Here is a 23534-nt window from a genome sequence, read left to right as displayed (position 1 = left end):
TCACTGTCCATCCTAATAATCTTCTCACTTTAATTCACCAGTTTAAGGTTCAACATGGGATTTTCAGTGCACTGGAGTTGGCTTACTGCGCTTTCATGTCTCCTCTGTATGGGTGAGCTACGTTTACGTTAGAAGATAATATACTTTATATGTAATTTTTACTTTCAAAATGATGAAAATGTCCATGTATTTATATTTTCTGTAAAAGTTGAGCTGAGATTTTGTAAAACAGCTAGAACTAACAAACATGTAAATGTTCTCATTTTTTATTCTTGAAATAATTCACAGCAGACAAAACTATTTTTTCTTTTTGGTCAACAGCATTAGAAAATAACAACAATGCATATGACTGTTAGAAATGTAATACTGCTACTGAAAACAGTTATCAAAGTAAAATTCCAGTGGACAAATACATCCAATATTTTGTCTCCAGTTCGAATGTGTTCTTCCTGAAACGGTTTCTATTCATCAGTTTTTAAAAGTTACGATAAAGACTTTGCTTTTTTTCGTACTCTAAATGTTCATGTTCCTAACATGTGCTGTTCATAGTGCCAACTTTAAACAGCATGAACTTTTTTTTTCTTCAGCAGAAAGGATACTGATGTATTTAAAGGGCAGCTTGTGAAATCTATTACTTAGCTCTGGAGGGTATTATTATATCTTAAAGTAAAGCCCCAAAACGGTCTTTTATTTTTCAGGAGGTGAAGTTCGTTGTGATTGCACAGAGGAGAAAATACAAATTCGAGGAGGTCATTACACACTGACTAAGCAGCTGACGACAGGAAGCATGTTGATCTATCACTGTCATGAGGGCTACTATCCACACCCCTATTTGACCCGCCATTGCAAGCCTGATGGCACCTGGACAAACCCACCCAGAAGATATGACCCTCAGAGATGCAAGGGTGAGTGATGTGATGACGATGTTTCTCACTTTGCCTCGGGCTGCCTGCTCCACATGATGACTCAAATCCTTTTTGTTTTGCAGTTGTTGAATGCCCTGACCCCTTTGTGCTGCAGTACGGAAACGTCTCCCCTCCTGAAGAGAGGTACTTTGTGAACAACGAGACCACGTATGAGTGCTACTCTGGATACACAATGCGAGGCTCGTCCAAACGGGTATGCTTACCGAATGGGAAGTGGAGCGGCTCCACTCCCATCTGTAGCCGTGACTGTAAGTCCTGAACAGCCATCTACTCAGATTTGGGATACGTTCTCATTGACCATCGTTTTTATGATTCGTCTTTGGTCTTTTTTTTTGTTACCACAGCAGGGGACAATTGTGCTGATCCGGGAATCCCAGCCGGTGCCTCAAGAACAGGGAACATATTTGGAATTGACGATACAGTGAAATACAGCTGCAACGGCAAACTGTTTTTGGTGGGGTCGAAAGAAAGAGTGTGTCAGGAGAACGGCCAGTGGACTGGCAAAGAGCCAGCATGCTACTGTAAGACAGATACCTACAAAAAACTGTTCACATTCTGGGTGATTTGATCAAAGTTTTTCCATGAACAATTTTTTCTAGTCGTCAATATACACACCTGAAAAAAAAGAATGCTGCAACATTCATAAGCAATGGCTGAACCTCTCAAATAAATTACAGGAGTTAATGTCCCCAGAACTCTCAAACACTCAAAAGTTACAACTAATGAGCAACAATGTTTCATTTTTCTTTTCCGTTATTTATCCCTCATTTTTTTTAAAGACAGTCAGTGAGTTACTGTCTCTGTAGTAAACAGGCCAGGTGAGGCAACCTGCCTCTTAACATGAAACAGATTATATGTTGAATGTCACCTCATCTCAATACCTTGGTCCAAAAGGTAAAATTTGGTAACCTAATGTTCAAACCTGAGAGTATTAACATGCGAAGCACACCAATAACCATTTTTCTCTATTTGATGTGACCACTCGCCTTCACACACTGGTCCTTGTTGCTGCTACCATGAGAGTGTAGATTTAGAGCCAATGAGAAGTATCTCAGTTTTACTACTGTTGAGTTTTAGGTGGTTGTTTTTCATCCGTATCAGTATATCATGGAGACAGGCAGTAAGGATACTCGAGGGGAGAGTAGAAAGGGGCTTTGTAAACAAATATAGCTGTGTATCATCAGCATAACAATGAATATGTGGCCAAGATAGAGAAGGCAAGTTCTGAACAGGAGTGGCCCCAACACTGTACCCTGTGGAACTCCATGTTGCACAGTAAAGTTTCTGAGTGATGATTCAAAATCTGAACAAAATGCAGGAACAACAGAGTAGGTCAAGGATACGGCCTTTGGTGCTTATTTTTTTTTGCCTTTTCTTCAGTACCACTACACCGAGTCACAATTATAACAAATTTCTGTTTATGTTGCTTTTTGCTTCTTGCAGACAGACACACCTATGACACTTCTTTGGAGGTCTCAGAGGCATTTGGCAGCGCCATCAAAGACAGCCTCACCACTTTAGAGTCCTTAGGTAAGTTCACAGAGCTAATCGCATGATTAGCAATATTTAATAGCAATGTTATATCATATTGTCTTGCTATTACATCATATTTTTGTAAAAAGGGATGTATAATTTATTTATAATAATAATGTATCTGTAGTTTTTAGTTAACACCATCAAAGCTCTATAGAAACAGTTACAGATGAATATGTAATTTAATATGTATGGTACAATAACAGTGTTTGTTATGGATTGTTCAGATGACACACAGGACGGGAGGAAAATCAGGATTTCAAAAAATGGGACACTTAGCATCTATATTGCAGTAGATATTTCTGAGAGCATCGAAGACGCTCACATCGAGAGCGCAAGAAATGCAATCAAAGCACTTATTTCCAAGGTAAGAAACAAGCAGCTTTCCTCTTGATTAAAGATGAGAGACAAGTGAGTTTTATTCAAAATTATACATCAGTACACGTTAAACGTTTTACAGCGTTTTTTAAAGTGAGAGGGCAATCGCCACAGAAGAGCCTCACTGACATTATGCTGAATTTGCCAACAGTCAGCAGCATCGTGCTGCCACTGGAGATGTCAGATTGTTTTTGCTGATTATGGGCTCAGTTTAGAGGATCCATATGGGGTGAAAGTACTGACTCTTGATGGATGCTGGCAATGAATTTGTTGAGTTGTATGTTAGACTACTCAGGACATTTGATCAATCATTTGATCTTTTAAGTAATAAAATAAATGATATGTTAGAGTTTGAATTGGGTATGACGGAGGAAGCCATGGTATTACTTATGGGTCAAAAATGTCTTGTAGATATTGAGGAACTTTTAAGTATGTCTTCAAATCGGTTTTCTGCCCAAATGCTCTGCCTGTGAACCAAATAAGTTGCTGCTCATTCAGATCAAATCAACACCGAAGGGCAGAGCTCCCTTTGCCCTGTTTTTCTTGTTTTTCTTGATTTCATTTGTAAATGGTATTTCATATTTTGAAAAGAAGCAGGATGATATAACATGTCAAGTTTTAAATATGTATTTAATTATTTCACAGTTTCGTGGCTATATTATATAAAATATGACTGCATTCATTCATGTGATTATTTATTTCATAATGGCTTATTTATTTATTGGATGTATTACTCTTTGGGCCCCATACATCTGCAACAGACAGTTTTATTGCTTTACTACACTTCAGCGATAAATACATTTCTCTTATTTTCTACTGCATTAGCTTTTTGTATGTTACTGTCATGATACTACTTGCTAGTGGGTTTCACAATGTAAAGCCATAAACTGAATCATATTTTGGTGTGGGCTGACATATGAAGCCTTTTACGTTGTCTGACACACTTTTAGAAGCGCATTTGGCACACTGCACATAACATGTACAAACATAATCCTACACCGTTTGGCTAACAACAGCCCATTACAAGTAAATTGCATTATGAATTACGTGTCATAATCTTGACTGATGCTGCTTGGCATGAGTGCCTTGGCTTGCTGTCAATGCACACAACGGCATTCTCTTTCTGCTGATAAATGAAATCAATTACTCAACAAAATAACAACCATAAGCAGTTTGATGCATTAGGAGGTGTTGCACCGACAACATATTTCACAGCAGTTTGACAAGTTTGCATGTGTTTACAAAATTGTGTCAGAAGTTCACACAACACTAAAACTCATCCACCTTGTATTTAACTGATATACTTTATTTCTCCACAGATTGCATCCTTTACTGTGTCTCCAAACTATGAAATCGTTTTTTTCTCATCAGAAGTGTATGAAGTTGTCAACATTCTTGATTTTTTTGATAATAAAATCGAAACCAGCACCATCTTGGATAAAGTGAACAATTTTAAAGTGGACGGTAAGTCAAATAAATTAAAATATATTGTTGAAAATACAGTTTGATTACACAGCGTGACCTATGCTTTACTGTGTGTGTGTGTGTGTGTGTGTGTGTGTGTTTGTGTTTTGACTCAAAGGCAGAAACACTGGAACCGATTTGAACGCCCTCTTTATGAGATTCTTGGAGAGAATGTCTATCATAAAGCGACGAGCTGGAGAAGGTTTTAAGGAACATCGTCATGTCCTTATGATTTTTTCAGATGGTAATATCAGCCACTTGGCATATTAAATTACTTCAGCAGTGGAGCTGCCAATTTCCTTTGCTGAAGGCAAATTATGGATTTCAAAATTCATGCTGCAGTTCTTTGAAGGAATAGTTTAACATTTTGAGAAATCAATCTCCTTATCTTACTCTCAGCAAGAAAGCAAATAAATGTGTTTCCCAATATGTCAGATTATTCCTTTAATATTCATTAATTCACCATTTTACTATGTTCTCATTACTGCTAGTTCCCTTGATTTAAAATGTATGTGCAATCAAATCAGCTCTGATTTCAAATCATGGTACGTAAATAGACATGTTAGTTAAAATATCATTGACAGAAGCTAAAAGCAGTAAAAAATGATAAATATCAAATACAGCTGCTGTACATCATTTTAACACACTGGTTTGTTTCATGGCAGGTGCTTATAATATGGGCGGATCACCAGAACCTACAGTGGCAAAAATAAAGAACATGGTCTACATGAACCAGACTGCTGATGAACAGAATACTGAATCAAGAGAGGATTATCTGGGTGAGTTTTTCACCATGCAGCTGCACACGTGCTATATTGTGAGTAACGTTTCATTGTTATACAATAAGGCCTATAGCTGGCTGCTACATTTCATTCTGTTGCAGACATTTATATGTTTGGCATTGGAGCTGAGATCTTTGATGACGACCTGCAGCGGCTCACAGCAGTGGGTAGCGGTGGCGATCATTACTTCAGAATGAAGGACATGACAGATTTAGAAAAGACCTTTGATGAAATAATTGGTAAGTCTTCTTTTAAAATTGAAGGAAGAATGCTGAGGATGGGGATTTGAGGAATATATATATACTTATATACTTATAAGGGCATTGTATCTCCATTGAGATACAGATTGAATGCCATGGTGATTCCCTGAATTAACCTCTGTGCCACAAGCACATTCATGTTCACCTCATGATGAATTGTAATAACTTTAGTATATCTAAATCATCAGGTCAAAACTTATATTTGTTCCGTATTTTGGCTTATGGGCAGAAACCTGTGACACATCAGCTGTACTTTATTTCAGCTCAAAGCCGCTGCGATCAGTAGGCTACAGCCTCATACAGCAGCTAGCATGGCTGTCGACTCTTAATCTTATTATTTCACAATTTTCTCTTCCTATAAGACAATATTTTATGCTGGTCTTTTGCAGTGGAAACCAAAAAAAGTTGGAAAAAAATATTAACAGATTGAAATCACATGTGAAAATATGTCTTGCAATTTTTTGACGACATCTACCTCTTGTTCCTATTAAGGTTTAATGTATAAAAACATGTAAGTCACCTTTGACAAAAGTATTGAGCCTTTGCTTTAAACTGATACCAACATGTACTAAATATAATGACATGAGCAACATTGATTGAGTTATTGTTTTTTTTATGCAGATGAAGAAGAAGTCCAGGGTCTATGTGGTCTCTACAAGAACTATAACGTAGCAGCAGACGCCAGGAAAAGGTATCCATGGTGGGCGGTAGTTACTATCCAGGTAAATAATGTTTCGGTATTTCATTTAACTTCATGATTCATCTGTGAAATATGTTTGCAAGCCTGAATATGTGAATCACAATCATTTACATAATGATGCAGGCATGAGAATGCCCAAAAATGTTCACTGCTTGTATTTGACCACAGCAATTAGTCAAATAAAAAGAATATTCTGTCGATGAAATTGTTCAGAAATATTGGGCCTCGTGACAACAAAGAGGAGTCAGACCTTCAGATGTAGGATTTTCATTCAAAAACATTATGTACCGCCATGCCGTGTTGTCCATGTTGTCGGTTTCTACAGTGGTGTTATTCTGTGTCATAAACTAAATGATACATTTATCTGCCTTTTAATCTTGAAGCATGAAGGAGTGCTAAAGAACTGCTTGGGCTCTCTGGTGACCCCGAGGTTTATCTTGACTGCCGCTCACTGCTTCACATTTGAAACTTTACCCGAGCACGTCAGAGTTGAGATCGATGATGGACAGGGCAGAGGTAATGACCAATGTTTGTTCACTCATGCCACTTTATTTAGTTGTCGGAACACAACACAATAGGTGTTACAGTATTGCCATGAATATTACCAGGTGTTTCAGCAACCATAATGAAAACACTTGACTGTGTCTCTTTTACAGTGAAAAAAGTTAAAACTTTCAAACCACACCCAAACTACAACATTACGGCAAAAGTGCATAAAGGTGTGAAGGAGTTCTATGACTATGATGTGGCTCTCATCCAACTGATGGACGATGTTAAAATCTCCAGCGCTGCAAGGTGAGAATTTGTGTCCTACAAACACTGTCATTCGTACTCGACTCGATGTTACATTGTCAGTCCTGCCTGGGGGTTTATTCATAAAACACACATGCACAAACAAGTAAACAGATCAATTCTGTCCTCGAGAAAACGTTATAGGCCGATTGTATTTCATGAATGAACATTCTGTGGTAAAAGTTATTTACTTTCCTCTCCATTTTGGTGTCTCTTCCAGACCTATTTGCATACCTTGCACTCAGGAGACCAGTGGTGCTCTAAAACTGGTTGGCATATCCACCTGCATGCAACAAGGTGAGGTAACTCGACTAACATGCTGCAACCACTACTTGCTCTTCGTGGATAACATCAACATCGTATCTACCTGTTTAAATTGATTCTGACATGTTTCGAAATAAACCACGATTGACCATTCGTTAAGCTCCCCACCCCTCGGTTAGTGTCGCTACGCCTCTACAGCCTCAGGTACAATTGAATGTATTTGTTTGTGTTCTCTTATTACAGAGCAGATTCTGTTCAAGACTCATTGTGAAAGACTCAATTTCCTGACCAAGACAGGAGGCATGGTAGCTGCAAAAGAGGCCCATGCTAAGCTGGGTGAAACTGTGAGTTGAGCTGTGTTGTGCGCTTTCTTCATTAGTCACTCCAAACCTAAAAGTCGCTTTGAGCTGTGGTTCTTCCTCCATCTCACAAATGCAGAGAGGTGAGTGCATCAAACATGCACTGGAGGCACCAGGCATAACAACTCGTAATCTAAGTGATGTCGTGACTGATAACTTCCTGTGCACTGGTGGTTACAGAGATAATATAGCATGTCAAGGTATGTTCCCTCCATGTTATTTCTCTACTTCAAGAGAGCTGCTTCTGAGGCCCATTATTATCAAGGATTTAAGGTGGATTTTGGGTTGAACCATATGGGTCTGTTTGTTTGGACAGGTGACTCTGGAGGTGCTGTGTTCAAGGAGTATGAGCTCCGCACAATACAGGTACACAGACGCTTTTTCCCGTGTATCCAACAGTGTATAGCGAATGAGTCTCACCTGTTGGCAACAGGAAAATGAAATGAAATGAATGAACTAATGTCATTTGACCATGTAAGTTAGTTATCGTCGACTGTGTCAATTAACCAACAATTTCTTGCACAGGTTGCAGTGGTCAGCTGGGGAACCGTGGATTTGTGCAAGCCAGGTAATCGCCTTGTTGGGTCAAAAGGGAACTCCAGAGATTTCCATACGAATCTTTTCAGGGTTCTACCTTTTCTCAAATCGATCCTTGGAAATGACGACCAGGATGAATACGCACCACTTCAGTTTTTGAGTGACTAAAATGTATTTGCATACTGTACTTTGTTTTGCCATTTGAGATTTGGGATTTGTGTATACTGCATGTTTAAACACACTGGTTAATGTTATCTTGCTTTGTCAGACTGTGTGTTCATAATGAAAAGATCCAATTTTCAGAGCACGTTTTCTCGTCAAAAGCATACTACATACCATCCGCTCTCCAAATGCACAATTACAGTAATGTAAATAGTTATCAGTTAAACTGTTCCGTGCTTTATCGTCATTTATTCAGTATTGTCAGTGATCAATCAGAATGTGAAAAGGAAGTTAATAAATCAACTTAAAACTGTGTCTTAAAGTTTTCATCCGAAGGGTTAATAGCTCTGGATCCGGATTAGCAATATGACAGTGTATTGACGATTGTGCCCAAAGCTGCAAAACTATTTGCACATCTGCTTTTATGGCAAAATTGTGTGTTTATATGATTATTTGTATTATTGTGATAATTTACCTCTGTTTTTTAGGTAGTCCATTCGCTGGATCAGCCAGAACCGACACTTCTTATCCATAAATAGTTTATAGATCTTCAAAAACAATATGACACGAATGAAATAACCTGACATGAAAACCCATACTTTCATTTACGCCCTACATTGGACCATCACAGCAAAACCAAGCATTGAGCTTAATGGTTTAAAGTTTAATTTGGACCAGCTGATGCACAAGTCACAACTTGACCAAACAAACTTATAAACCAGATGTAAGCTAGATGACGACCGCTGACACCATGAATCTCTCATGAACTGGCACCAGTGGGAAGAGTGGTCAATGAGAGAGGCTTGTCAAAGACAATAGACGGGCGTAGCAGCTCGGCTTCAGTCGTGACAGGTTAGTGCAGTGCAATATCAACGCATAATAATGCAGACTTATATGTTTTCTCATTGCCTCTATGATGAAAGAAATAAGTACCTTTTATTTAGAAAAAAAAGGGATTCATAATAAAATCGGAGGTAGAAATGTTGTTTACATATGGTTTGTGCATTCACAATCACAGGTTATTAAATTATTTCCTTCTCAGGCCTTTTCCAAAATTGTCTAAAAAAAAGACGTGACTTAAGGAATTACTACAGCACTTAAAAGGTTCCCTGAAAGCTCTTTTATGGAGCAGCTCATGCTGATAGAGCTGTCCAGCTCTCCTGCAGGTCAGTGACTCAGGACTCATTCCCAGCTCTCGGTGCCGGCCTACGCAATGCGGACACTCAGCCTGGCGATGTGCCAGCGCAGATTATTCAAATTGAATTTATTGGAAATTTAAGTTCTTTTTCTGGTGAGTAATTAAGTCTTTTCCTTCTCTTTCTGGCTTTGAGATGGAAATGAACTGCGCTTGCCATTCATTGCCGTGTCTTTACAACCCACAAACAAACAAGGCCATTGCATTACAAATGATTTGTTGTGGTCAGGGCAAGTTCATGGCTTCAAATCAAATGTTATTTTACTGTGTAACTATGATCTGTTGACAATTACGCTGTCAGGCTTCGCTCCAGTTAAAAAGTACATTTTGCAATTCTCGTTACTATTGCATATTGGCTAAATGTCCAAACAACCAAAGAACGGTGGTGACTTTTCAACATAAATGTTTGGTTTCTCTGACATGGCGAAACGCCTCCCTTGTGTGTGAGGGAGTGTCTGTATGTGTGTGTGTGTGTGTGTGTGTGTGTGTGTGTGTGTGTGTGTGAAGGGGGGTACGTTGGGTCAGTGATGTACTGGCTTCCCATGGGAACATTTATCTGGTTTCCCTTTAAGTAATTGGGAGAGAGGGAGGAGGTCAGTGGGATAAGAGGAGGAGGCAGAGACGGAGGAAGACAGACTGTAAGAGGAGGAACGAATGGGAGAGGCTTAATTGAATGAAACCCTCTCTCTGTCTCAGATGCTGTAAACAAGTTGGACATTTAAAACAAAGTTCATTCCTTATTGAATCCCTCTGAAGGACTCCATTACCTCTTGGTCTTTTATTTTATTTCTCAAAGCATCACCAGCTAATGCCAACATCCAATACCCGCCTTCAATTCAAACAAACCATTTGACTGAAATCAATCTAATGCACCTAAACTGATTTCTATCCAATCTGTTCTATCCAGCAGCATGCATGCAGACAGTATATTCATCCCCCCACCCCCACCCCTTCTTTTTTTCCAACGCTAGCACACACAGCATATTCCTGATGAAGCATTCTGCTGTTTAAACTCTGGCTGGTCCGTCTCTCTGCGAGCCCTAAATCAATCTATATGGCCCATTTTAGAAATGACTACCATTAAGAACTGCATACATACACTTTCCCCCCCATTTGTGCTCAGGAGAGCGGGTCACGCCCACATGCAGGACGCTGGAATATTAAATTTATATATATTACAGTCAATACTAAGTGATCAACTCGCTCAAAGACTGGCCTGGCTTGGTCCAAAATAAATCCGCCGGCCAGCACTTTTAGAGCTCACGGATTAACATGTGATATCTTGTTTGTAAAATCAGACATATAACATTAATTGTGAGCATTACAGGTGGTTCTGTAGTTGTTTTCAGTCTTTGTGTAACAACTCAGAAATCATTGAACCCAAAAGCATGAATTCAAGAGGCAATAATCGGTCCAAAATCCTTTTCAGTCCCAAAAGACAAGGAGTCAAAAACCAGGCAGGCAGATCAGGCAGATAAAACCAAGAGGTGACGGATAAAAACTCGAAACCACCGACTCACGAGGCATGGAGCTCCAGACAATCGGGCAGAAGCTTATGGAATCTGGGCCGCTTTGAGAAAGAGTGGCTGATGAGGATGATGATGACCAGGTGTGGAAATGGTGGGCAAGCTCAGGTGAGGATAATGAGCTGATAACAGGATCTGTAATGACGAGAGACCGTCAAGGCAAACAACATGAAATAAAGTCACAATAAAGGGGAACTTATGGCACTTTGTGCAAAGCTTACCAGCTGCTTGCTTTAGCTTTGTATTTATTGGAGTGGTAAATTACTAAATACTTTTTTAATAATCCTAGAAAAAGATCAGGGATGTTACATGGTTTTCTTGTGAACTGCATGTCAAATTTCCTGTTGTGATTTGTTGACTCATTTGATAAATTGATCCTAACTAATGGTTACAGACCCTGAAGTCCTTTTTCCATCCATCAGCCTATTATTCTGAGTGATGGAGTCCAACATGAACACATATTATTATACAACTGTTTTTGGTCATTTTAAAAGACAGATTGTCAGTATTTTGTTTTTATCTCTGCTCTTTTCACTGGTTTGAAGAGGGCAGGACTCAGCTGGAAAAATGTGATGTCATGTATTTAGTACACATATGCACCAAATAGGCTTTAGCAACATTTGACTCAAAAACGGATGACGGTCTGAACTTAACTTCAATTGTTTTACAAATTTCATGTTGCACAGAAATATTTAGGTTTGAGACTTAATTAATAAAGAAACGGTATAGTCCCTCCTCCTGGATCTGTACTTTGTACTCAAACACAAGAAGGGAAGAACACTGCAATTCACCGTGAAGACGGACCCGAGACAAATACTTTAAAATGTCCCTGATCGAGTTAGAGCAGATCATTCTCATGTAACACTTTTGTAATGATAATATCCAAAGCTTAAGTAACAAAGGACGCAGTGAAATCTGCCTCTTGTCAGCATTTACGATAAGAAGCACTTGCATGATTAGCTGTCTTGTAATCGATGCAGCCTCTTCTCCCAATCATTAAAACTGCTCTTAACAGATTACAGCCCCCCTCCCAAACACGCAGCCTTTTCTCCTCCTCTTCCTGCTCCTCCTTCTGTCTCACATACTCTCTTTTTCAGCATATAGAACAGGAGACTTGCCTCTTTCGCACTTTTTTGCTTTCTCTTTGAATTTCATCCTTGTTAGGGCGTTTTCTTACAACCGAAGCAACAGCTGCACTTCTCAAGGTTCAGCTGAAGTTCTCTGGTTGCACCAGACAGCCAGACAGCGGAATGAAAAAGACGGAACTAAAATACAAGAGGTGGTGGTGAACAGCTGACAAAGATGGACCTGCTGACAATCTTCTGTCACCTCCTGCTTTTATGTTTTGATCCATCTGCAGCCACAAGCCTCATCACAGGTAAGCTGCACACAGAAAACACAACACAGCTCAAAGACATGAACTTTTGACTCATTTGCGGATCCATCTTTGGTTTCTCCACGGCATGCCGTCCTGACTTTATGCTGGACTTTTGGCTCTTGAAGCGGATATATTCGAAGCCAGAGGTAGGCAACACTCTCCTCCTAAAAAAACAATTGTACAGTATTAAAGGCTTGCACAACTAACTCCATCTCTATTGGGTGCAACATCTAACAGACTATTAGCTCATGTGAAGACAATTCATTGCACTTCTGGCATGTGTAATCGGGTATGTGTTTGTGTGCGTGGGTTCAGGTCAACGCGTGTGCAAGGCAGGAAAAGGCAGGCCGTGTTACAAGCTGGCCTATTTCTCTGAGCTCCGGCAGAGGCTGAACTTCGTAGAGGCAGAACTCGCCTGCAGACGGGACGGAGGACAGCTGCTGAGCGTGGAGTCGGCATCTGAGCAGAAGCTCATAGAGCAGCTCATCGCAGAGCTCCGTCCAACTGATGGAGACTTCTGGATCGGTCTCCGCCGTAATCACGGAGATGAGGAAAGCAGCTCAGACTGCTCCTCGCAGTACTACTGGCTGGACGGCAGCAAGTCCACATTTAGGTGGGTGAGCGGTTTAGAGGGTCAAGGGGTCAAAAGTTGATTTTAGAGCCATGAAGTGAAATATCAAAATGGTTTTGCTCTCGTAAATCTTCACTGCTGATCGTATGATGAGGATTGAGTGTAAATAAAGATGGTTCCTTATTTGTGCGGTCATCAAAGTGAATTTAGTTTTCATGATGCCTTATTAAAAAAAACTTTCTTTGAGAAAAGCCTATAAAAATGTTTTTCTACAAAACCTTTTTTTTGATAAATGTTGATCATAGTATGATCAATGCTGATTTTTTAAGGCTTTTATTGATTTTGAGAGTTAAAGGAAATCTGATGATATTTCACCCGACAGTCTTTTTTTCCAATCTTTTTTTCAAAAAAGGATTAGGATTACATTTTTACAGTTTCAAAATTACCTAAAACATATTTTTACATTTCTGTACTGCAATTTATATTACTTGTTGGCCAACATATGAAGTTACAGATAATAAGGAAATATAGGCCGATGCGTCAGAGTACCTCAAATGATGACAAGCACCATAACAATTCTTTAATTTGGAACTATATCGTCAACGAATAACATGTGCTTTGTGTGTGTGTGCGTGTGTTTGTTGTAGGAACTGGCATTGGGATGAGCCATCATGCGGCTATGAGGTGTGTGTGGTAATGTATCACCAACCGTCCGCTCCTCCCGGTCTCGGGGGTCTCTACATGTTCCAGTGGAACGACGACAATTGTGAAACCAAGAGCAACTTCATCTGCAAATACACTGCAGGTCAATACTGACACAGAATTTCAATGTTCTTTTACTTTGAAAATACCTGAACATTGTTGATGGTGATTCTTTCCTCCACACAGAGAGGCCACTGGAACCGTCCCCTTCTCCCAACTCCACTGAAACAAGTAAAATGTCACAAAATACGATGTAGCGGACATTTTGGACACTATGAAAATCTTTGTGGTCATTATACAGTGTATATATCCGATGACTCTCATTACAGATGTTTTCCCTTCATCCGCGCTGCCGTGGAATCCAAGTGACCACAACCAGGACAGAAGTACAGGTGGACTGAACATTCATACTGATAATCATTTTACTGCAAAGGAGACGAGTACACACTCTCTACTTTGATGTGCTTATCCAAACGACTTGACAGTCACTAAATCTGTACCTCCCTGTTGTCTGCTTTCTCTTTAAGCGTTTAACTTGATTTACGTCATCATTCCCACCATTCCCCTGATACTGCTGTTACTGACATTGATTGGAGTCTGCTGCTTCAAGCTGCTTGCCAAACGGTGAGGATCTTAAACAAATGCAAATATAAACACTTTGATCTACAGTAACTAAAAAACATTAATGTGGTTCACCAGTTCACCGTTTCATAGGACCAGCGATCAAGACACAACATCGTGTTGCTTATTCTAACATTTGCAAAGAAATGTTAGAATGCATGTGCTGATTTACGCTGCTAATGTTAGCTCCACAGGTTTTCACGTGGAAACGTATTTTTAGAAAAGTATATCTCCTTCCAACTTCTCCGGGTAACTGGTATCACTTTTACACAACATTCAAACATGACTAACTCGAAATCCACAAAACCAGCCTGAAAATGAAGTCTTTGGAGCAGAGCCGGTTAGTTGTCGGACCCTGTTCAGAGATGCTACGCTATGATTGGCCAGTCTGTCAAATCCCTGGAAAAGACCAAAACCAACGACATTTCAGTCTTTTTTCATCTTCCGAACCCAGTCTTTGGCACTCAGCTCCAAGTCCATTTTTTCCTACTGACGACAAAATCTTTAAAATTGGCTCACAAATATTAGTTACATTTTTTTTTTAAAGCTATACAATTTCCTCCGATTGCTGGACACTGTAGTGTTTAGCAAGCGTTACTCAAACGGCGGGAAGTAGTGCATTTGCTGGGGACTATTTTCAACTGTGGATTGATACACAAGTGTGAGTACAAAACAGTTTGAATCAACACCTCACTTTCAATATCACATTAAGATCATGAGCGCCAGGGAAACTGTTGCATCTGTTACATTCTCTACACCTTGGTTCAGGTTTCCTTCCATGTTAATGCTTTTCTTCTGTGTGTGAGACAGAAGCAAGAACCAGCAGAAATCTGAATTGTGCCAGACTGAGCCAGGCCTCTGCCCCAACCCAGCTCCTACTGACGTCTACGATGTCATTCACTCCCAGAAGGATGACGACCTGGTTTCAGCTCGCCCGCAGACCAAAAACACCTCCTTTTTATGCTCCTCCCCCGACACCCCGACAGGTGACTACGACAACCTGGGCGGTCGGGACACAGAGAGCGGCTTTGTGACGCTTGCCAGCGCAGAGAGCGGCTTCCTCAACTTTGACCTCAATGATCTCAGCCTTGGGCGTCGTGCCACCCACGACTTCTACAACACCAGCTTGGGCCGCTCTGGAAAGAGGGAGTTGAATGACAGCAGCCTGTGCAGCACCGGCCACAGAGAGTTCTACGACAGGAGTCTAGGTCGTCGGACGACAAAGAGCGAGCATTACGGCAGCGGTGTGTACGGAGACCATGGATTGTATGATGGCAGCATCAGAGGAGGGAGTGACCTCTATGACCCCAAACTGAGGCCTGGAAGTCACACGGTAAAAGCCGACCTCTATCAGACATACATCACCAACGGCAAAGAAGACACTTTCCAAACCAACCTGGGAACATATGGAAACCGAAAATCCTACCAAGCAAATCTGGATTGCTACAGAAATGGCCTGAATCTCGATGTCGGCAGGAGATACTTCAACGAACAAGACTGGATCAACAGAGACAACTACTGATCCTTTGAACAGCTGCTTTACTGTGTATACACCCGTGTATGTGTGATTGTGGACGGGGACAACAGAACTATGCACGTACGTGAATTGTTTGTATGGTATATTTCTGAGGTCTTTTAGGGGATTTAAATCAGATGAGGAAATGATCAAATTGTATCTACATCTATATATAGATATGCTGTATATTTGTTGTTTGTATATAAGGTAATTAGTTTGGACAGAATAGGATCTTAACATGAAAGGTCACCTACCCAAATTACAAAAAAAGCATTTTCTCACTTATCTTTAGTCGTGCGTAGCCATGCTGATACTTCGGCTTTGAATTACTCACATTTTGTGACATCCGTCCCTGAGATTTCTGCCTCCAACCCGATTAAAATAGAGGTGAATGGACTGTTGTTTGTGGCGGTCACAGTTTTGGGGAATTACATTGAAACAATTCAACAGCATCTTCCCAGAAACAATGTCCAGGTCACTCTTAGTAATCCACACGCCTACAGCTTTCTCTGTTATACTGAAGAACGAGTCGTTGCATCGTTGGGGACACTGTTGGTGGTGAATCAACACTGGGATTAAATATTAAATATGAACGCCACCAATTTTACAAATCAAAGCTTGTTTAAAAGGTCTTGGGGCATGCTGCTGCACATTTCAAAAAAAATTGGGGAAAACAATATCCCTGGGTCTCCTGCATTGATTTGGATAGTTTTTTTTATTAAACAGTCCATCGTGAGCCCGGCAGTGCTACTGTATAATACAAAGTTAAGTCATTGGAGTAATCTTTAAACACTACATGACTCGGCCTCAAGACTCAACCATTCCTCTGAACCGCTATAGGCTCCAACCATTTCAGTTGACGCTCATCTTTAACTGTGCAAATCACAAATCGGACAGATTGACTGAATGATGAGTGACTTTGTGTAGCAGCCTGTTTGCATGGCCTTGTCATGCTGCCCTTGCTTGGTAGGTTAACTGTTGAGGTCTTGGACCCTTTTGTGGCTGCTGTGCCTGAAATCACACCCATGTTTGCCTGATGTAAAACCTCAAACAGACAAAGACACAATACATCAATACTGCTTGAGGGAGCAAGGGTTGAATATTTTGTGTGTACTGCAAGTGTGTTTTGACATGACCTTAAATTGTGAGAGGTCTGGAATTTAAATTTCACTGTTCCGTCGTTTATTAATGACGTTCTGTCTGCTGGCGAGTGGAAAGGTGGCTCATACAGTAAATTTGAGTGCCTGCAGCCTGACCACAGCAATGGCATGACATCAAAGAGAATGACAACATATAGCATCATTAATATTACTCAGAATGTATAATGCCTTGACGTCTCTCCTGTAAGTGAGAGTGGTTTGTATGTTTGTTACATCTTCAAATAAAATGAGATTAGAAGTGAATCTGCCTGCTCGTGGTGAAGTGATTTTACTGTCCCAATGAAATAACAGGAAGCTTGTATTAGCAGTCAATCATGTTTTTTTTATTAACATTCCAAGTTAAATTAACACCCTCGCTGTCATTCATCTCCACTCACACAGAGCACACAAGAAGATACTGTTCAACTGCAGACAAGCAAACACTACAAGATTTCTTAAACTCATCATTCAGAAAAGTACTTCCATTCAGGCCACATTTTCAAATAAAGTAAGAAAAAAGAAACACTCACGGCCTGTCTGAATACATGTCAAATCTTGTAGTGTGCATCCACTAAAACATTCATTTACACACCGACAAACACAAACCGAGATAAAAATGTTTGACATACAGGTCCAGCTGATACCTGCCAAGCTCGCATACATAACATTTCCTCCTCAGTCACACACACATACATGAACCCAAAGGCAGAAATAATGTCCTTAAAAAGGGTCTGATATCTTCAAACGAGACAAATACTTCGAAAAACATGCATGCGTACGTCTCCAACCATCACACAAACACACAAACACCAGCTGTTTTGAGGGAAAGTGATTGATATCCGTTGTTAAGATTTTGTACTTGGGGCCAAGTTGAGGTTCAAAGGTCAGCCATGGGTCTGCTTACGAGGCTGCTTTTGCCGCCGTGGTTTCAATATGACGTAGCGCCTGTAGGTGGTGTGTTGGTCTGATATAAACGGGATGTAGAGCGCTCTGAAGAGAGGAGATGACCTGATAGAGAAATAGTTGTTATTAAGAAACTGCATCAGTCTCTCAGAAGCCTTTGTACGCAGTAAAAATAGATGGGAGGTAATTTTCTATTTCGTTTTGACAAGTAATTCGCTCAATGCTGAAGTTCGACCAAATGTCAACATGATACTCTCTTACAGTACATACAACATTTTCTTTTTAAAACTTTTAGAAATGTAAGGATTAACATATTTACGATCTTCTGAAGATACGTTTTTTTCTTCCTCCCAATAGTTCTGTGTAAATGACACATTTGGGAAAATACCTTGAGGCTTGCAGGAAAGGCTTAAAGGCGATGATGGTCCACTCCTCTTTGCTGGCTGAATAACGAGGCTCAAGTGGCGTCTCTTCATCCAAGTCCAGATCCACTACGTAGTGGCACTGCCGTATATCCATCTGCCCGGAGTAGAAATTTCCCAATTAAAACGACAACTACTTGTAAATACAGAGTCCATGTGTCGACACACGAGCACATGTGTCTGAGTGACTCACATATCTGGTTGGCTCCTCCTGGTTCTGGTCGTTCATATTAGCTGGGATGGCCTGTGTGGCCAGAGGACCAGAGGCATATGGCTGTGGCAGCTGCCCTTTAAAATCAGACTGAATGAAGTGCAGTTGCCAGCTGTAGATTGGGAAGAGAAACTATCAGCAACCTGGAAATGACAAAATACACATTCCATACGTATTTGGACAAAGACCTGGATACTGACTTGTGTGGTAGCAGGAAGCTGCTCGGGAAGCGGTACCACTCTTTGCCCACACACACACTAACAGGTCTGCCTTCGGGGACCGAGTGAAGAGTCGGATCCTTGGCGATGCGATGGAACTCTGGGTACAGGTCCAGAGGGGCGTGGTAGCCTGTAGACAAAGGAAAAAATGTAGTTTCATCCATCTTGAACTGCTTGCTTTTGTTGCCCGACACTGGTGCTTGGGTGATTAGTGTCCGTGTGTACACACACACACACACACCTTTGAAGAGGGCGACAGAGCGAGACAGTGACAGCACTGAGAAAACCAGGACTGTGCTTAGAGCCAACCAGTTGGAGGAGACCGTGTAGTGCTCCAGTCGGTACCGCTGGAACAGGAAGTGGTAGCATTTCTGCAGGAAATAAAATGAATCAGTAACACCAACAAACTGTCACAGATTTCAAAAGGGGTCTAACACAAGTGAAGCCCACGGACATGGACTAGCATTTTTGCAAGAAAAATCGCAAAACACACCTGTAGAGAGGAGAGGGCCACTGCCCCACTGAGGCAGATGAGAGGGTAGATGGGAAAGAGGAACCGCTCTTCTTTATGAGGTCTGGTGAAGAAAACCAACATCCACAGATACATGGGAGACAGAGTCAGCCAGTATGGACGGCCCAGGTTCTGCACTGCAGAAAACACATGTGTGCACAAGCACGTGGAATTTGAATATTCACATAACAGCCAAAACAAACTTTTTAAACAGCATATATGCCTTTACTGAGGAGGACTCGGGTACATAGCCAACCATTGATAGCTTCAGCCATTGATAGCTTCAATGGCTGGGTAGATTTTTGATGTTTTGTAATAATAACAGTTAACAGTTACAGAAATCCACATTCAATCCGTTTCCCAAAATAACTTATGTCATGTGTGTCATTACCACACCACTTATATTCATGCATGATACTGTATAAATACTGTTCTGCTGCGGCACCATTTCCAGCCCCACCATTGAACCTGTGTAACAGTGTCTCCATGAGAGCAGTGAGTGGCAGAGACAACAGTGCCAAAGCAAACACCAGGTTGAAGTTCAGGATCCCATTTGCAAAGTAGAAATGCCACGGCTCTGTACCTGAAAAATAAACGACACAAAATATGCAAACTATCACTGCACATGTACAAACTATCACAGTAAGGACATAGAGTTATTGCAAGTTATGCAAGTTATTCTAAGGGGAACTCCACAGAGGGGATAGTCAAAGATTTTGTTATACCAGGTAAAACATTGAATACTGGTGGTGGAGACAAAAGCCCAAAAGTCCTACACATATCGTGTTATCGTCTGTGGATTAAGCCTTTGTCTATTTACAACCGATTGGCACTCTCTCAAAGGGTTTGATATACTAGTGTTGATGATGGGATGCCCTCTTGAGTTAACTAAAAACAGTGCAGCTGTAAATTGTTCATGCTTACCATACAGATCAGGTCCATGTGGTGTGAAGACATTATAAAGTAGAATATTGAGTGGAGCAATGACCAGTTTGCCATAAAAGAATGAGTCTACTGCCACGAGGGGTACCTGCCGAAGACACAAAGGACCCGTTCACATTTAGCTTTAGCAACATTATATTATATACTTTGTGAATTGTTACAAATGTATCTATACAGAGTGCACATATTTACCATGACAATGCCTATTTTAATTGTCTGTATGACACATACGAAAAGAAGGATATGTAATATCCCATAATATTCCTGCATTAATGATTAACCCACAGAAGGTCTGCGCAAACACTGCAAACAAATTCATATACATGCACCTTTGTCCTGTAATATGCACATTTAAATACTTGTTTATTTTATTTGTATTTAAAAACAATATTCTCACCAGCAGCAGAAGCAGGGCAACAGCTGACCAGGTGATAAAACTTCTCCACTGCCTTTTTAACACCAGCAGGTCGAAGGCGATGGGAATCCTGAAGAGAAAATGAATGAAAGCTGTTTTAATGAGGAATACATTTTGACACGTCTTTGTGAGGGAAAGAAGTGCCGACAAAATAGGCCTTTTAGTTTACGCCGTTACCCGACAAGAGCAGAGAACGGCCATCCGACGATGGCGCCGGCAGCCACACCCGCGATGGCCAACGGTGTCGAGTCCTGAAACCACCCCGTCATGGCCACCAGCGTAGTGTACATACAGAACGAGGACGGCAGGAATGCTGAGGAGCAAGAACAGAAGAGGAGGATGGATCAGAAAAAAGAACCTGTCACTGACACAAGTTATTCAAAAAAGATGGATGTAAACACCAACGAGGGATGGGATGAATGTTGAATAGATAAATGAAACAAGCAAAGAAACAGATGACAAGAGACGGAAATGGATTAACTCTGTAAATAAATCTGACCAACCTGCAGACGAGCAGAACATTCCCGTGCTCAGGACAAGGAAGACCAACATTAGACGGCCCACATGCAAACCAAACTTCTTACAAACTGCCCTGTGTCACACACACACACACACACACACACACACAAACGGTTAAATTGCTCAATGTGTAAGCCGAAGCTTCTTAGGATGCCAACTTGCATTTAGGAGGAATGTAAACTCACTTGTAGAAATAGAGTTCACAGACACAGCAGGAGAATGCTAAGACACATCGCACAAAGTAGAACACCAACACCTGCAACACAATCAGAACACAATGCTGAAACTTCTGCAAACACACCCGTATGTTTATATACCCACATCTGTGTGTGTGTGTGTGTGCATGTATGAATTCATGTTTTTTTTAATGAAAATACATATTTTTCTGAAAAGGAGCACATGCGTTTAAATAATTCCCCACATAGTTTATGTTCCTACATACTGGAGGACACTTGCAGTTTAAGATAAACAGTCCTCTCATTCCAGAAGAGAAAATTGGGACGAAAAAAATAGCTGAAGTCATTTAAAATATCAAACGTTGAAGTTGGAATAGATACCTTGTTTGTCTGTAGAACGTGGGCATGCAAACAAGCAGGAAGAGCATGTAACCATAAGTAAGCGTACGACCTGATGGCGTACAATGGAGAATATTCCCATGTTTGCATCCCTGTGCCGTACAGCAGGTAGTGCATCTGTCGAAACAGTCATCACAACAATTAGATTAACAGTTAACGGATAAAGAAAGAGAAGTAGTTTCTTGCTGGAACAACGAAGACATTCTGACACGGATAACACTTCAGGATCTCTGAAAGCAGTGAGAAGTACTCACAGGCTCCCAGTAGTTGAAGGTCTCATCGCAGTCTGAGATGTTGCTGAGCAGAGCTGCACAAAAACGTGCGGAGAGCAGGCATTTAAACGCAGTGGAACCTTCCGGAGCCCACACCTGCCCTCCACGACTTACTGACCTATAAAAAACACAGATGCGCCATTGCTGTATAATACACATACAAATATATGCACTGTTATTACGATCCACTACATCTAAATCTACCACAATGTACTCGAATAGTCCATCATGTCTGCTTCATGCATAGTGAACAGAAAATGAACTAGATCTTAAAACAGTCTAATTAGCCATGAAGGAACCTGATGACCATCGTGTATGTGTTTTAACATTCACAGGCTTAACTGATTGATGTTTCCAGTGCATCTGCTTTTAATAAAAAAACACCAATTATGGTAATTATTGCAGAGCTGGCAAATTGATGTGCCCTTAATTACAAGAAATACACAATCTCACAACAGATAAAAGCCTGAATTACTCGGAGGATTGAAAGACAGCGGAAACATGGTTGATCTATGTCCGAGCAGCATCACTCACAGAATCAAAAGGCCCATTAACACGAGTGATACATGATACAGTTGCACAGCTGTCCTCCATTACTCTTCCGGTACGAGGTTTTTGCCATTTGCCGTGTTTGTCTGTTTTCAGCTTGTGGCTCTGTCCTGTTTTAAGTTGACATTTTACATATTAAATAAATGTAACATATTTTTATCTTAAATTTGTATCCTTTATATTACTTTTTCTTCTAATTATTAGTTTTCATATAGTCATAAAAGCATACAACATTGTATTTCACTGCACATATTGTAAACGTATGAATCCTTGAATGATAAACCCAATCTATAGCTATATAATTAGTAGTTTCTAGTAGTGTGTTTAATGAGCAGATTGCTATTAAATCAGCTGTCTGACACTACTTTATCAGTAGAAAAATACTGTATATGTCAATGCCCATTATAATTACCCCCCTGATATGGACAGCTGTGTGCCTGTTCAGAGTTACTACAATAAGTAAAGACAGTAGTATGTACAACCATTCATTGTTATCACCGCCTCTCGTTCACACCCATCATCACACTAGTTAGCTCAGCTGGTCAACGTGCAGTCCAAGGCTGCAGGGTTTTATTATGACACGTCATCTTACACACTGATAGCAACGTATCAACGACAACAATCACGGAATCAAAATAAACGTTTATGTCCGTGTTGACCCCCCTCGTGCCAGGTTAACTGTCAGTGTTGCAGCAGAATGAATGAAGCTGACCAGGTGATCCCACCTGCTTTACGTCGCTCTACTAAAAACATGCAACTAGCTATTGGGGCGGAAACACAACGTAACAGCCATTGCAATTGAAATGACTCTAACGACATTGTGCCGTGTGCTGTTGTGTGACATTTTCAGTCGTTGCTGTCGTGTTGTTTTTATCCAAACTTGCTCAAGGTGTCAAAGTAGCTAGCTAGCTTCCTCTGCTCGGGCTGTCACAGTCACACCGGGAGGATGGAGCTCTCAGCCCCGAGCTAACGCCTCTGCTCCCCCGGCTCATACTCACTCTTGCCGGGTCTCTGTTGTTTTACTGTCATCGCCGCCTTTCTCCTCTTTCGGTGGGCGAGCTTCAGCGGCGACGTTCACGTTGTTTGCATCTTGTCTGCTCCCTCGCCTGGTTCGCTGCCGAAGCGCTTTGGCCGCCATGTTTTTTCCGACGCTGCTCCCGAGTCGCGCTTCGTTCATTTTCGCCGCTGTCCG

At 40.9% G+C, this 23534-nt stretch overlaps 3 protein-coding genes across 3 annotated transcripts; 2 read left to right on the top strand and 1 right to left on the bottom strand.

Annotated features, from left to right (window-relative positions):
• Positions 1 to 54: 54 nt before the first annotated feature.
• Positions 55 to 8163, top strand: LOC306787994 (complement factor B-like; the record flags this gene model as incomplete). The annotated part of the gene is made up of 18 exons (XM_079283323.1): positions 55 to 112; positions 699 to 905; positions 989 to 1174; positions 1271 to 1447; positions 2370 to 2456; positions 2687 to 2826; positions 4157 to 4301; positions 4420 to 4545; positions 4967 to 5080; positions 5185 to 5322; positions 5965 to 6065; positions 6427 to 6559; positions 6700 to 6838; positions 7056 to 7137; positions 7348 to 7443; positions 7538 to 7658; positions 7775 to 7824; positions 7984 to 8163. The coding sequence occupies 18 exons, from the start codon at positions 55 to 57 to the stop codon at positions 8161 to 8163; spliced, it is 2280 nt and encodes a 759-aa protein (XP_079139449.1).
• A 4011-nt stretch (positions 8164 to 12174) lies between these two features.
• layna (layilin a) lies at positions 12175 to 15672 on the top strand (the record flags this gene model as incomplete). The annotated part of the gene is made up of 8 exons (XM_079284151.1): positions 12175 to 12256; positions 12382 to 12402; positions 12572 to 12869; positions 13475 to 13632; positions 13716 to 13760; positions 13859 to 13921; positions 14057 to 14153; positions 14961 to 15672. The coding sequence occupies exons 1-8, from the start codon at positions 12181 to 12183 to the stop codon at positions 15670 to 15672; spliced, it is 1470 nt and encodes a 489-aa protein (XP_079140277.1). The 5' UTR covers positions 12175 to 12180.
• A 1477-nt stretch (positions 15673 to 17149) lies between these two features.
• alg9 (ALG9 alpha-1,2-mannosyltransferase) lies at positions 17150 to 23480 on the bottom strand (the record flags this gene model as incomplete). The annotated part of the gene is made up of 15 exons (XM_079284116.1): positions 17150 to 17813; positions 18097 to 18227; positions 18324 to 18453; positions 18542 to 18689; positions 18801 to 18930; positions 19053 to 19207; positions 19531 to 19653; positions 19995 to 20100; positions 20410 to 20497; positions 20605 to 20740; positions 20931 to 21019; positions 21132 to 21202; positions 21504 to 21638; positions 21776 to 21911; positions 23341 to 23480. 15 exons carry the CDS (start codon positions 23478 to 23480, stop codon positions 17690 to 17692), a joined length of 1842 nt encoding a protein of 613 aa, XP_079140242.1. The 3' UTR covers positions 17150 to 17689.
• Positions 23481 to 23534: the final 54 nt, after the last annotated feature.

This window comes from Melanostigma gelatinosum, assembly GCF_949748355.1.
Source record: "Melanostigma gelatinosum genome assembly, chromosome: 14".
Classification (NCBI taxonomy): Eukaryota; Metazoa; Chordata; class Actinopteri; order Perciformes; family Zoarcidae; genus Melanostigma; species Melanostigma gelatinosum.
Note: the sequence above shows the minus strand (reverse complement) of the source record. Positions and strands in the feature narration are given on the sequence as shown.